The following is a 14001-nucleotide window of genomic DNA, read 5'->3' on the forward strand; positions in this document are numbered from 1 at the left end:
AAGTGCTCCCCTCCCCTCCAGCTCTGCTGCCTGTGAGCCCCAACCTTAGTCCCTGTGGACTCCCATTGGGCTGCTAGGCAGAGGGATATAGATGTGAAAAAATTTCATCAGGCATAGTGGAGAGGGAGAGGGGAGCAGCTCCACCTAAGTCCCTCTGCTTTTCTAGTAATGAACTCTGTGGGGGTGAGTTGGGGGTAGGGCAAAACATGTGCCCACAGAAAGTCCTCTGTGTGTCATCTTTGGCACCTGTGCCATAGGTTCACTATCAATGGTTTAAGTTATTGCACTATTGTGGGAACTTAATTAGTTTCCATTATTTAAAAATGTTACGAGGATTTGGTTCAAAAATTGATCGACTAATTTTTAGTTCAAGAGAACCATGTAGAAAAATCACTTAAACAACTTAATTATAATATTTGTAATGGACATCTTATGACAGAACTATCAAAATTTTATAAATTCTCTATTCCAATGAGAGCACATGTTGACATCAGAATCTCATCTAATGATCGTTTAACTGGTATAGCTGCTGCATTCTATGAATTTCTCTTAACTTAAAGAAAGATTAGGAAATATCAGTTGACTGTCTCAGAAATCTCAAAGTACATTAAACATGTGATTCTTCCTGGTGTACTGGGAACAGCATAGAACTTAATTCAGAAGACACATGTCCTAGTCCTAATTCCTTTACTGATTAGAAATTTGCCCCTAGTAAAGTAATTTAATGGCTTTTTGCCACAGGTTTAATATTAGTAAAACTGGAATAAATAATACACTACCAACTATTGTTCAGAAAGAGCTTTGTAGTGGTACAATTGAATGTAATGGACTTCTCCATTAGTGGCAATGCAGTGATCCTGAACAATTTGGAGGGATCTGTGAGAAAGAACACCAACCACATTCAGAGGAAGAACTGTGGGAGTAGAAACACAGAAGAAAACAACTGTTTGATTACATGGGTATAGAGGGAGATGATTGGGGATATAGACTCTAAATGAACATCCTAGTGCAAATATCAACAACATGGAAATAGGTTCTGATCAAGGACACGTGTAATACCTAATGGAATTGCATGTCATCTATGGGAAGATTGTGGGGAGGGGAGGAAGGGAAAGAATATGATTCTTGTAACCAAGGAATAATGTTCTAAATTGACTAAATAAAATTTTCCAAAAAAAAAAAAGAGCTTTGTAAAAGTAAAACAATACATAAATCTAAGTTGCTATTATTAATGGTGGTATCATTATTATTCCCACAACTAATATTAATAAAAGAATCAGTGCTAACACATTATCAAAGAATTAGTTTTTTGACCTAATAGTATCTCTATTATGCTATTTTCTAAGATGATCAAGGAAAAAGAAAAAGAACTTATATGCTCTAAAATATTTATAAGAGTTCTCTTTGTGGTGGCAAAGAACTGGAAATTGAAGGGATGTCCATCAGTGGTGGCATGGTTTAAAAAGTTGTGGGATATGTTTGTGATGGAAAAGTACTGTGCAAAAAGATAATGGACAGGTTAATTTGGGGAAAAATATGGAGAGACCTAAATGAAATTATGAAGGTGAAATGAGCAGAACCAAGAGAACATTATAACAGACGCATTGCTTGGAAAATGATTTGTGTATGTCCACCTAAGCCAGTTACCAAGACAAGATCAAAATGGATATGTCTATGACATAGACATAAAGGGAGCTATCATAAACAAATGAGAATATCATAGCATAAAACCTACTGGATTAATGTGTGGGAGAATTTATGAATAAACACAAGATAGAAAACATTGTGAGATGTATAATGGATAATTTTGCAAACTGTAAAAATGGAGACTTGAATCTAGGACCTCAATCCCCAGAAATCCTTACTCCACTTCCCCAGAATGCTTTGTAATCTCACTGAATTCTCACCTGCACAGAGAGCAAATTATTATTTAAAGGAGTTCTCCGCCTACTGAGGGCCTCTTTTCTACTTCCGCTTCGGAGCAGACGTGTCTCTAATGATGTGAGTGAAATTGAATTGGGCCTCTCGGCCCACCTAGCACATGCCTTTCTTACTTGTATTTTATTAAATTCTCAACCTTTAATAAACCTCTAAAAATATAATACTCCTTGCAGAGAGAAACTAATTTCTACCTGCCTCAGTTTTCCCCAAATTTTAACTCTTTCAAAACATTAAATTGAAAAGATTTTTTTTACAAATAAAATTAATATAGTCTAGATTAGAAGGAAAGCAGTAAGTTGGAGTGGAAATCTTATAGACAGTTTCATGGAAAAAAAACATTAATAGAAATAAGCAAGAGTTTTATATATACATAAATCTTTTTGTCAAATGATATCTTCTCTAATGAGAGGAGGGAAAGAAGGGAAAGAGTTGATTAGGTATTTTAATGTAAAAAAATAAATTTAAATTAAAAATATGCGCATGAGAGAATCTTGGGCTGTATATGACATAAAATTAGTCTAGGATCAGTCCTAAATTGATAATATAACCTAGTTTTGTATTATATTGAATTCCATGGAAAAAGGCTTATCATTTTAACTTAGAGGAAGTAAGGATAAATAGTGAGATTATGAATTCCTGTATGATTAACAAGAAAGAACATTTTAATTTAAATTTTCAAGGAAATTTATCTTAATGAATGCCTCTGAAATGTAAACAGGGAGTAGCTTTTTCTCCTGTTTTTAAATTATTCCAGTCCAGTTTTTTTTTCATTAGGATAAGAACAGTGCTTTTTCAAATCCTGGATGTTAGGGAAAGAATAAGAAAATTCAATCTCAAATTCAGCAAATATTAATCCTACATTAAAAACTACCAAAGGAATTGTTACGTGAACAACTGAACTTCTTTTGCACGGAAAGCAGAAATTGGAGTGAAAGCTTGAGGTGGAAAAAATGACAACTGTGTTCATTGTTTTCCCCTGGTATGACTACATTCATGGTGAAAGGCAGTACAAGCTACAACTTGTTACCTGAGCTTAGAAAGGGTTGAATTTTGATGTGACAGATTTTTCTTAGTTTTCCCATTATATTCTACGTCTTTCAGTAACATACCAATGGGCAGGAAAACAAATCATGGATGTCCAATGCCATGACCATTGTTGTCTAGGCAACATTTGCTGCCAAAGCTATATCCTTCACCTCTTGAGAAGGTTGTGATCTGTTTGACATTACTCATGATAACTTCTAGGGGCAATTCTCAAATGTTCTCTATGTGACTGCTGTCTAGACCCACAGACCACATGGGGAGTGTTGCTGAGTACTTGTCAAAAAAAAAAAAAGGCTAGGAGAGGCCAAGCAATCTTTTCTCCGTTCTGCAATGCCAAGAGTTTGAAGGATTGTACCTTAGCCTGGTAGTTCAGCTGAGAGGAATAATTCCTACATTCCATTTCTTAATGTTAAAACCAGAACTCATTATCTTTCATCTAAAGGCACACAGAAAGTCATTCCTGTTACTTTTGCATTTTATGGTCTGTTTGGATGTGTTTCCCTCCTAGTGATTTTTTTTGGCAAAAGGAATGCTGATTTCTTAATGAAGTAAATAGACCAAGGAAACAGAAAACAAAATATCAATGATGAAATAACAGCTTCTCAATTCTTCCTTTATCCCATGCCCCTTTATGCATTCTCTTAATATTATATTAATTCACCTTATTTTTGTTCTCTTTTGTAAAAGTTTTAAAATCTTATTTCTACATTTTCCAACTTCTTTTAGGATGGAGAGTCTGAAAGAGAGTATCTCTTTCTCTGATAACCTCCAACTGTGATTTGGACGGCATTTCTATATTCAGTTAGTGTGGTATTTCCAATGGAGTTGGTATCAATATGATTTAATTGTGCTTAGATTAAAAAGTTGGTCTGAATTTAGAAATTTCAATTCTTTCTTCTATTCATCAATTAGCAAACACCAAGTCTAGACAACTAAAGCCCTAGATGGTCTGTTTGGATATGTACAGTGAATAGAGAACTAAATCCAGAGTCAAGAAGATCCGAATTCAAATTCTTCTTCCTTTACTAATTAGCTGTCTAACCCTGAGCAAATCATTTGTTTCATCATCTGTATAATGGGGATAACAAAACTTGCCTCATGGAGTTACTGTAAAGATCAAATAATATAATATTTTTAAGCGTTTAGCATTTTGCTTGGCATATGTTGTTGTTCAATTGGGTCAGACACTTTGTGATGCCTGGGCCATACCTCTCAGAGGATTTTTTTTTGGCAAGGATTCCATTTCTTTCTCCAATGGATTAAGGCAAATAAATAGAGGTTACATGACTTACTCAGAGTTACACATCTAGTAAGTATCTGAGGCCAGATTTGAACTCAGGTTCTAACTCCTGGCCAGGGCTCTATCTACTAAGTCATCTGGCTACCTTGCTTAGCATATAGTAGGCTTTCTAGAAATGCTCATTCCCTTCCATTTTGGCAAAGAAAACTCAATTTATCATTTCTTCATAAATTCTTCTGCCAAACCACAAAGTTTCCTTACCTCAAAATTCTGATTACTGTTTCTTTTAAAATCTGCTTAAATCCAATGTCTTTTAAGAAACTTTTAAGAAAACAAAAAGACATGGAATCAAAGGAGTTTATTGATTACTATTGGTTGGGGGGGGAGGAATATGGTCAGACCTGTGGTTGAAGAAGATCACTTTGGCAGCTGAGTTGAGAATGTTTGGACTAGGGAGAAACTTGTTGCAGGGAGACCAATCAGGAGACTATTGTAGTTGTCCAGGTATGAGTAAAAAAGGTTCTGAACCAGGGCTGTGGCTATGTCCAAGAAGAGAAAGGAGAAAGTCTAAGAGATGGTACAATGGTAAAATCTTCAGCCTTCCACAACAGGCTGGATTTGGAGGATGAGAGCAGTGAGAAGCTGAGGATGCCACCTACATTGGGAACAAGGATGATTAGAAAGATGGTGGTGCTCTAAATAGCCTTAGGGAAGCTAGGAAGGGGGGAGAATTTTGAGGAAAAAATCATGAATTTGTATATGTTGAGTTCAAAATGTGTATAAGACATCTAGTTCAAGACATCTAATAGGCATTTGGAGATGTGAGAATGAAGATCTGCAGAGAAGTTATAGCAGGACAAGTGGTTCTGAGAGTTGTTGGCATAGAGTTGACAACTGAATGAATCCATTGGAACTGAATGCATTCATTATGTGGAATAGCATAGAAGAGAATAACAGAAGAAAAAAAAGGGACCAGGACAAAGTCATGTGGGATATCCAAGTTTAGCAGAACTGACCTGGATGAAGAATCAAGAAAGGGGACTAAGAATGAGTAGTCAGATAGGTAGGAGGAGAACCAGAGAAACTCAGTGTCATGAACATCTAGAGATAAAAGAGTATCATGGAAAAGATAGGGATCAACATTGTTAAAAGCTGCAGAGAGATCTGGAATAATCATAGTCATTGTGATCATAATGTTATAGTAATATAGTAATAATGAAGAAAAACTGAAGATCTTTCAGGAGAATATCAAAGGCCCTAAAATGACATAAGACACATTTTTAAGGGGGAAAAAAAGGCATTTCATCTTGTAGCCTATCTATTCACATATTCCTCCCATCTGTTACCTTCTTTCTACTCACATGGCCAATACCCTTGTTCAGGCCCTAATCAACATCTCACCTTGACTATGAAAATCATCTTTTAATTGGGCTTGCTCCACCAAGTGTTCTTCCCTCCTCTAATCCATCCTCTTTACAGCTGCAAAATTGATAATCCTAAAGCAAAGGCCTGACCATGCCAGTCTTCTGCTTAAAAAGCTCTCAAGGGTCCCCATTACCTTTAGCATAAAATAAAATTTTTTTGCTTGTCATTTAAAGTCCTTCACGATCTGTCTCTAGTCTATCTTTCCAGACTTACTGTATGTTACTCTCCTTCCCTACTTGCTTTTTACATATGGCATTCCATCTTTCACCTGTGTCTTTCATCAAGCCCACTTCCCCAGGCTTCAAATGCATTCCTTCCCATCTCAGCCTGTTAAACTCTCTAGCTTCCTTCAAAGTTAGCTCAAGTCATATCTCCTGCATGAGAAAATCAAATTGATTGTACCTCCTACAGCGTCTAGGAGCACTATGATACGGTAGAAGGAGAGCTGAGCTCAGCATCCGGATGAGCCGAGTTCATTTCCTGTCTCTGACACATCCCAGCAATGTGACTGCGGAAGTCACTCCCAGGTAACTTTCTTAACACCTTGGGTTACAGAAAAGGTGTTGGTTTGCATTGGGAGTGACAGTCTCTTACCAGGAGAACTTTATCCTTGTATGCTATAAATTTAAATTTCCTGACCCAAGGGATAGAGCTCAAGGACCAGAGTCAGGACAATAAGAACTTGAATTCAGCCTGAAACAATTGCTATCCCTAGGAAAGCCACTTTCTACTTCAGTTTCTTCATTTGTAAAATGGGTAGAACAATGGGTATATATACACGTATGTATGTATGTATATCATATGTATATAATGGGTATAATAATAATAACACTTCTTTCCCAGGATTGTTGTAAGACTCAAATATGATAACATTTGGCTAGCACAGTTCCTGACACATAGGAGGAGGGGAAGACAAATAACTTAATAAAGGCATGTTTCCTTCTTTCCTTCCTAAGTCTGACACATACTGGCTATGTGACTCTGGGCAAGTCACTTAATCTCAGTGTTCTAGGCAATTATCTAAGACTCTAAACTGCAGAGAAGTTTGTGACTTGCGCCCAATGAAATAGATTCCACATCAGGTGCATTCCTAGAGTGATGAAATGGTAGATTCAGGTCCTATCCAATTACACACTCTCATATGCAGAATGGTAACACATATAATTGAATACACACATACACATATGTAAACACATGTGTGTAGTGTACCTATGTCTACATGTGTGTGCATACTTGTATACATACAAGTATCTATCCTCGTAACTCCCTAGCCTTCTAACTTCAGCTTGATAGCTTAGTGACACTTCAGTTTCAGAATATGCAAAGCTGAGCTGAACTGACTAGTTTTCTTCCTCAAAAACAAACTCCTCCTCCAAATTCTCCTATTTCTGTTGATAACATCATTTCCCTAGTTAACCGGGCTAAAAGTATGAGTCATAATAATTATTCACATTTATATAATACATTTTCCAGAATGCTTTCCTCTTATCAGCCATGTCAGATAGAAAATGCAAATATTATGATAATCATTTTACTAAGGTGGAAATAGGGGCCCAGAGAGGTTAAATATCTTGCTCAGTATCATCCAAATAGGCCTAGGACTCAAATTTAATTCTTTTGACTCTGATTCCAGGGCTCTTTCCTTTTTACCATTTATCCTTCACTCTTCCTCCTACTTAATTTCTCAATATAATTACTTACTAAGCTCCATGATTTCTAATTACACTATCTCTTACATACATCCCCTCCTCTCTACTCTTTCAGCTACCACCTCAGTGCAATCTCTTATCATCTCTAATTTGAACTAATACAATAACTAGCTGCTCTCTTTTCTTCCCCATCAATCCATACTTCATAATCTGGCTTAATGTATAGTTGTGATATACAGATGTGACATGCCAATCTCCTGCCCAAAAAACTTCAGTGGCTTCCTCCCATGGGCAAGATTAAATACTTACTCCATAAACTAACATTCAAGACTTCACAACCAAATTCAAATTTCCTTTTTCCAGTCTTATTTTCATATTATTCCCCTTCATGGACTACTGACTCTAGCCCAATTGTAATACTAGCTAATCTAAATTTATGTTGCAGTCTTTTGCCCCTGTAAAAGTCTCAGGCCACCTGGTGTCTGATGAGTACTCCCTATATATTTCTAGCTGTAGAAATTCTCCTTTTCCTTTATGGCACAGATAAAATGGGAATGAAAGGTCTTGATGGGAAGAATCCTGATTCACTCTCTTCTTCCCTTTGTCCCTCCAAAGGCCCTAAAACAGAGCAGAGATTGCTTGGATGATGCCATGGGATTAATCAGTCTGATAGCACATTTTTGGAACTAAATAAGCCTAAATGATTATTGGAAATTTACACAGCTGGGGAAAAAACTAATTAGTATCCCAAAGGACAGTTTCGATGAATAGGTGGCTGGCTGTGATGTCTCTCCTGTCTCTATATAGTCTTGAAGCCCTATGTACTTATGTAGCTCCATAAGGACTGATATAGTGATACTTGCATGGTAAAGGCTTCTGATATGCAATGAAAAACCTAAGCTTAGAAATTTGTCACATTTATGTGAGTGACAATGATATTATCACCATCAATAATCCTAATAATCCCCAAAGAACTCAAATGAAACTCATATTAACTTAGAAGTTTACATAATTGAAAAGTATTTAACTCATTAACATTTGTAATTGTCAGATTTCTCTGCAAATAAACATGGAGGGAAAACACCTACCACATTCTGAACTTTTCTCCAAGGCTTTCCCTTTTGTAGAATTTTATTCATACATTAATAAATGGAAATGGCCATCAAGAGGCAAGAGAGAAAGATTCAAAGTACAAATCTATCCTTAAATTGAAGGATACAGCCATTAAAACTTCTGTGTGGAAAAACTGTCACCTTCATATATCTGAATGCTTTATAGCTTTTCTGATGTATACAAGTAAGGCACAATTCAAATAGTTTCTTTCATTTTATGACAAAGGGAAATGCACTGACAGACAATAGCAAGTAAATTAGATTTATAAAATGATTTTGTCCCCATGAAATATTTCTGGAAGCCTATAAGCAACCAACTTTTCCTTAAAGGCATGTTCACTGTAAATATGGATATAAAAGGCTTAAATCTACATTTTCTATATTTTAAATAGCAATCGATCAAATTATCTTTTTACTCTAATTTAGAGGGTATATATAGTGTATAGGTAGCCTGATGCTTTTTTAGGTAGATGTTCAGAATCATTCCTCCATGACACAAGATCACCAATTATCAGAATCAAAATTAGAGCTTGGGAAAACATCTAAACCGAATCTTTCTTAGGCTTGATGGCTTTTCTATGCTTTTCTCTTTAAAAAACAAAATCCATCCTGATAGCTTATGTGTCAGTATAATAAAAAATCATTTCCAGGGTTTGGAAGATCTTCACCTACCTATTTTTCTCTGTCCTACCATCCCCTCTCTTTTCTACCTTATTTGAAATTTTCATTCAAAATTCATTTAAATTCATTCATTCGAAATATTAGCTACTGCTAAGATGTTAGCTAGGAAAGAATAGAGGACCAGCAATTCGGTCTCATGTACATGCTCCCGATTATTTCAATTGTTCTGCTAATGTTTTGGGAGAGCCATAGAGGATAGCTCATAGAAAGTAAAATATAAGTCAGTTAAGAATCAGTTGAAGAAGGAGGGACATACTAGAAGCTTGAGGGAGTATTTGGGATAATTGGGGAAAGAGATACAGTAGAAAGTCAAGGAGGTCAGGTTTTAAGGATAATGTCCTTTGTGCACAAAAAAAAATATCATTTTTTTGCCATCTTCCCTAGTGTCAAATCTGAATTTGTCAGTAACATGAAGTGCTTATTATCTACTAATTTTTAATTAGTTAACTAGTTTTAATTAGTTTTTTGATGATGTACAAAAAACAGGAAAATGTCAAAGGAACAGTATTGTAGAATTGAAAGAAACTGAATATGGAATTGGAAGTTTAAGATTAAAACCCATGTCTTCCCTTTTCCTACATTGGATAAATCTCTTTATCTCTCTGGAATTCATTTATAAAAAAATGTGTTTGGAGCTGCTAGCAATTGAGGTTCTTTTTAGCTTTCCTTCTATGAGTCTATGAGAAGTTGAGAATTAAAAAGGCTTTCCCTTTTCCTTTAACACGACTTGGTAATGTGAATGAAGTCATAACTGAGCTAATTTACTGACAGATTCCACAGAATACTTTTAGATGGGCTTTCCCCACATTTTGTTGTTGCTGAATTATTTATAGAAAAGTTGGTCTAGTAAGTTCTAATACTTTCTAGGAAAAATGTGATCATAATTTACTATATTTGAGTATTGTAATGACTTTTCAAATTTTATAATTATTGATTTAGCAATGGTCCATACCAGGATCATCACCAAAATTCAATATTAAGTAATTGTAATACTAGGCAGATGGCACTTAAAGTTCTGGTTGCAGTGGATTATCCAATTGTGGTTTAGAATAGTGGCTAGGCTCTACAGTGTCATAATCAATGGGTACTTTATCAGATCTAAGTAATGGTTTGATGCCCACTGTTGCTGACTCTGACATTTTGAATCAATGAGAATGCCTGACATGATATATCTCTAAAGCTTAACTGTACAATGGTAAGATAGTTTTCTTTTTCAATGAGGATTGACAGTTCCCCTCCAGAAAATGACTGTAATTTCTCAGAGGAAATATAGCAAGTAAAAAAAAAATTATAGTAAAAAGCCACTTTACCACAAAGAGAATCGGGAAAAGATTTTTTTTAAAATCTAGGGTATTTTTAATGTCTCATATCAAGCTCTAATTTCCTTTTAAAATGTAATATGTAAGTTAAAGTTAAAGATTTAGCTATAAGTCAGAAAAAAGATATAATATCAATTACTTCATCAATGTTAGAATTGGAAAGTTAATTATCACATAGAAATCAACATAAAAACAGTAATAATATTTCAGTTTATTTCCATTATTGGCCAAAGAGAAATCTGATATTTTCGCAGATTTAATTATTCTACACTCTTTTTTTTTCTTTTACTTTCTTTGATGCTATTCCAGACAACCTAGCAACCTGCATGTAAGCACACTTGCTGGCAGTAAGATCCAAAGGTTAAGTGTGTATTACACAGATGAGCCCCAAGATTAAGTACGAATTGTGAAATGTATGTGGATGCGCATGATCTGAACCAATGAACTGTGGCCTGAAATGATGTCACAAAATGTGCAGCAGTAAGTGGAAGGTTAAACCTACTTGCATCTTGGTTCATTAAACGCAGTTAAAGTGCAAATTCCCTCATTCTGACAGTAGTAATCACAAGGGTTCACTTTCTGGTCACAGCGCTGACTTTTAAACCCCATAGAGCATCTGCAGAATTTCAGTAAAATACAGCTAAATAAATATTCTGCCTTTTTGCCAAACATGTTTTAAATTCATTGCATTCAACGATGGTAACATGTGAATCAAGAACTCATTTCAAGTATATTCAGTTCTTTTTCAATCACCCTCATAAACCATTGCCTTGAAATGGTAGGGGGAATTAATCCAGGCATGGTTTGCCTATAGATCCAATCTTTTTGCCCCAAAAGTCAGGAATCTCTGGCAGTAAGTCTAAAACACCAAGTGGTAGTTAGATTGGGATTATCAGTTCTGGCTTGCCAGAGAACAGGTGAAAGGGAGTGGCAGGGAGTGAAAGGGAAGGATCAACTGAATTCTGGATATTGTATGAACAATTAATAACATTTTGGAAACTGAAACAGCACTCCTTTTGTGAATTCACAAAACCAGACTCAGTTTAATAGATTCCTATGAAGCCAGAGATTTTAAGGGTTGGTACCTTATAGCATGGCTATATATAATGCTTCATTCTATAAATCAATACATACATCAAACAGCATTATACATTTAAAAAGATTGTGTTCTTTTGAAAAGAATGGCTCTAAGTACCAAAGCATTCATAATAGATGATTATCTCTGAAGTGGAGATGTATCTGAATACAACAAGGGAGATTAGTCCAATTTTCCCCTTTATTTCCAAGTTCAGAGATCCACAAGGGTCTGAAATGGGCATGATGCTAAGAATTAAATGAACTCTTCTTCATGATATCATTAGCAATACCAAATTGATAGATGAGGACATTCTGTCACATTTCACCCAAAGTTGTACCATATTAGCTTTCTAAAACTGAGATGTGTTCATAAAATACATTTCTAAGGTATCCCTCCCCCAAAAGGAAAAACAAAACCAAACCAGACAGACTAGAGCTGTTCTGTGCACAGTTTCCATTGTGACACGTTTGAAACAGAAAATACTCACAAACACACAGGTATATTTGTCTCAGGGTCCAGCTGACATGTGCCACCATTGTAGCAGTAGCCATCACATAACTGACAGCTGGAGGCAATCTTTCCATTAGTGCAACTGCAGTGACAAACAAACAACAAAAATAAGGCCCATTGTTATCTCAATCATTAGAGTTGAAAGCTGACACAAACTCTGCTGCAGATGAAAATGTTTATCTTGGGATGGTAGTAGAAGGGTAGACAGAGTGAGTTTTCACGAAGACCGGCTAGCTAGAGGCAACAGTTTTTTAAACAGGAGAAATAATGATAGTTCCATACTTTTCTTTTTCTGACTCTCATATTTAACCCATTAGTTAACATCAATAATTCTATAATGGTTGTATTTGTGGAAAAAATAATAACTAGTTCTTATTCTACAGGGAGTAATTAGCATTGATAAGTTTCTCTTATAGTCATGACTTGGACATATCTTTTGGTGGGATATAACTACTGCTAGCAAAGAGCCTTGTAATTTTATATTTTTGGCTCTTAGCCTTGAAAGAAGAAATTCAGCTCAATGAATTTTCAGAATGGAGTGCAACTTTTAAACTACAATTCTTATAGAAAAATTAAAATAATTTTATGTAGCCAATTTGTCTCTTATAATTCTCTGACTATATATTTAATGGGATGAGCTAAAGGTCATATGCATCTTAAAGTTAATGTAAAATGAAGATATTCAAACTGCAGGAAGCATAATATGCAGTATAAACATAAATCCATAGTCAGTGTTTTCTGTTAGAATTTTGGAATCTAATTAGTTTGCAGTCATATCACATCTCTAGACCTTTAATTCAATTCAGTTAAAGGAGATATAGTAGGTGTCTACTATGTGCAGGCTAGATGTTGAATCTAAAACTATTCCAAATTGTGTTAATAGAATGTACCATTCAAAAAATGTAAATATGGTTATTTCTAACTTGAAAAAAATGTTGTCTAGGAAAAATGGCAGGTGTAAAATATTTGTGGGGATTTAGCCTTTGCTCAATAGTTGTTCCTGTTTAGTAACCACTACCAATTAAAATAAGCATCCAAAGAAGGCAAGAAAATGCAAGTTGACAAATATAATTCATTGACATTTTCATTTTTTATCAGTAGAGGAGAGCCCAAAGGAAAATTTTATTTCATTTCAGCTTCAGGATTTTTCAACAGTATGCCAGAATGGTACAATGAAAAGAGCACTGACCCTGGACTCATATTTGGGGCTTGAGAAAACATTTGTTTCTCATTCTTTGCTGTTGAAAAATAGTAGCTAGCTTATATATATTTCCTTAAGGATTGCAAAGAGCTTTATGAACATTATTTGACATTCAAAATAACTATAGCAAGGTCACACAGCTAAGAAGTGTTTGAGACCAGATTTTTGAGTCTTCCTTTATATAGGTTGAGTGCTCTAGCCATTATAATACCTAATTTTCTATAGTGTGATCGTAGAGGTAGATTTAGGAAGAACATGTGCTGAGAATCATAGGAAAAGAGTTCCATTTTATTGGAGGTCTTCAAGTAGGTGATAGACAAGCATTTCTTGGGATTTAGATGGGATTTCAGACTTAGCACTCAGGCTTCAGGCATATGGTTAGATTGGATGATCTCTGAGCTTCCTCCCATTTGTAAAATTCTCAGATGCCAAGTATATATCTTTCCAAATTCTCTCCTTCCACCCAATGATGAATTGGAACCAAATAGATCCACCAGCTCCAAATCTAAGCTATACAGGAGGAGATTTTCAAGAGACATAGAAGATGCAGAAATGGAGAAGAAAGGATATATATTATGGAAACTTGTTTCCATAATGATTTAAAAGCTTATAAAATGATTCACTAATGCTTGTATTTGTGTAAATATATATGATCATCTACACATTTAAAAATCTTTTTAATATATAGAAAACATATAATAAATGTCCTATTCAGATCTGTTTGGTGGAACCTTTCAAATAGTGCTTTTCCTAAAGAAGTCCTATGACTTCAGTCTCCCTTTGGATCTTTATTTATGACTA

At 35.2% G+C, this 14001-nt stretch overlaps 1 protein-coding gene across 7 annotated transcripts in view; it reads right to left on the reverse strand.

Annotated features, from left to right (window-relative positions):
* The window catches only part of LRP1B (LDL receptor related protein 1B), a 2480145-nt gene that overhangs the window by 33396 nt on the left and 2432748 nt on the right, over nt 1-14001 (reverse strand). For 6 of the 7 annotated variants that reach the window (XM_007494117.3, XM_056797188.1, XM_056797186.1 and 3 more), the window contains 2 exons: nt 11977-12081; nt 10914-11027 (listed from right to left, as the gene is read on the reverse strand). In XM_007494117.3, the coding sequence (XP_007494179.2) occupies nt 10914-11027; nt 11977-12081 (219 nt within the window). The remainder of the gene's footprint in view (nt 1-10913; nt 11028-11976; nt 12082-14001) is intronic. The other variant, XM_056797187.1, reaches the window with a different exon arrangement.

This window comes from Monodelphis domestica, chromosome 4 (assembly GCF_027887165.1).
Source record: "Monodelphis domestica isolate mMonDom1 chromosome 4, mMonDom1.pri, whole genome shotgun sequence".
Taxonomy (NCBI): domain Eukaryota; kingdom Metazoa; phylum Chordata; class Mammalia; order Didelphimorphia; family Didelphidae; genus Monodelphis; species Monodelphis domestica.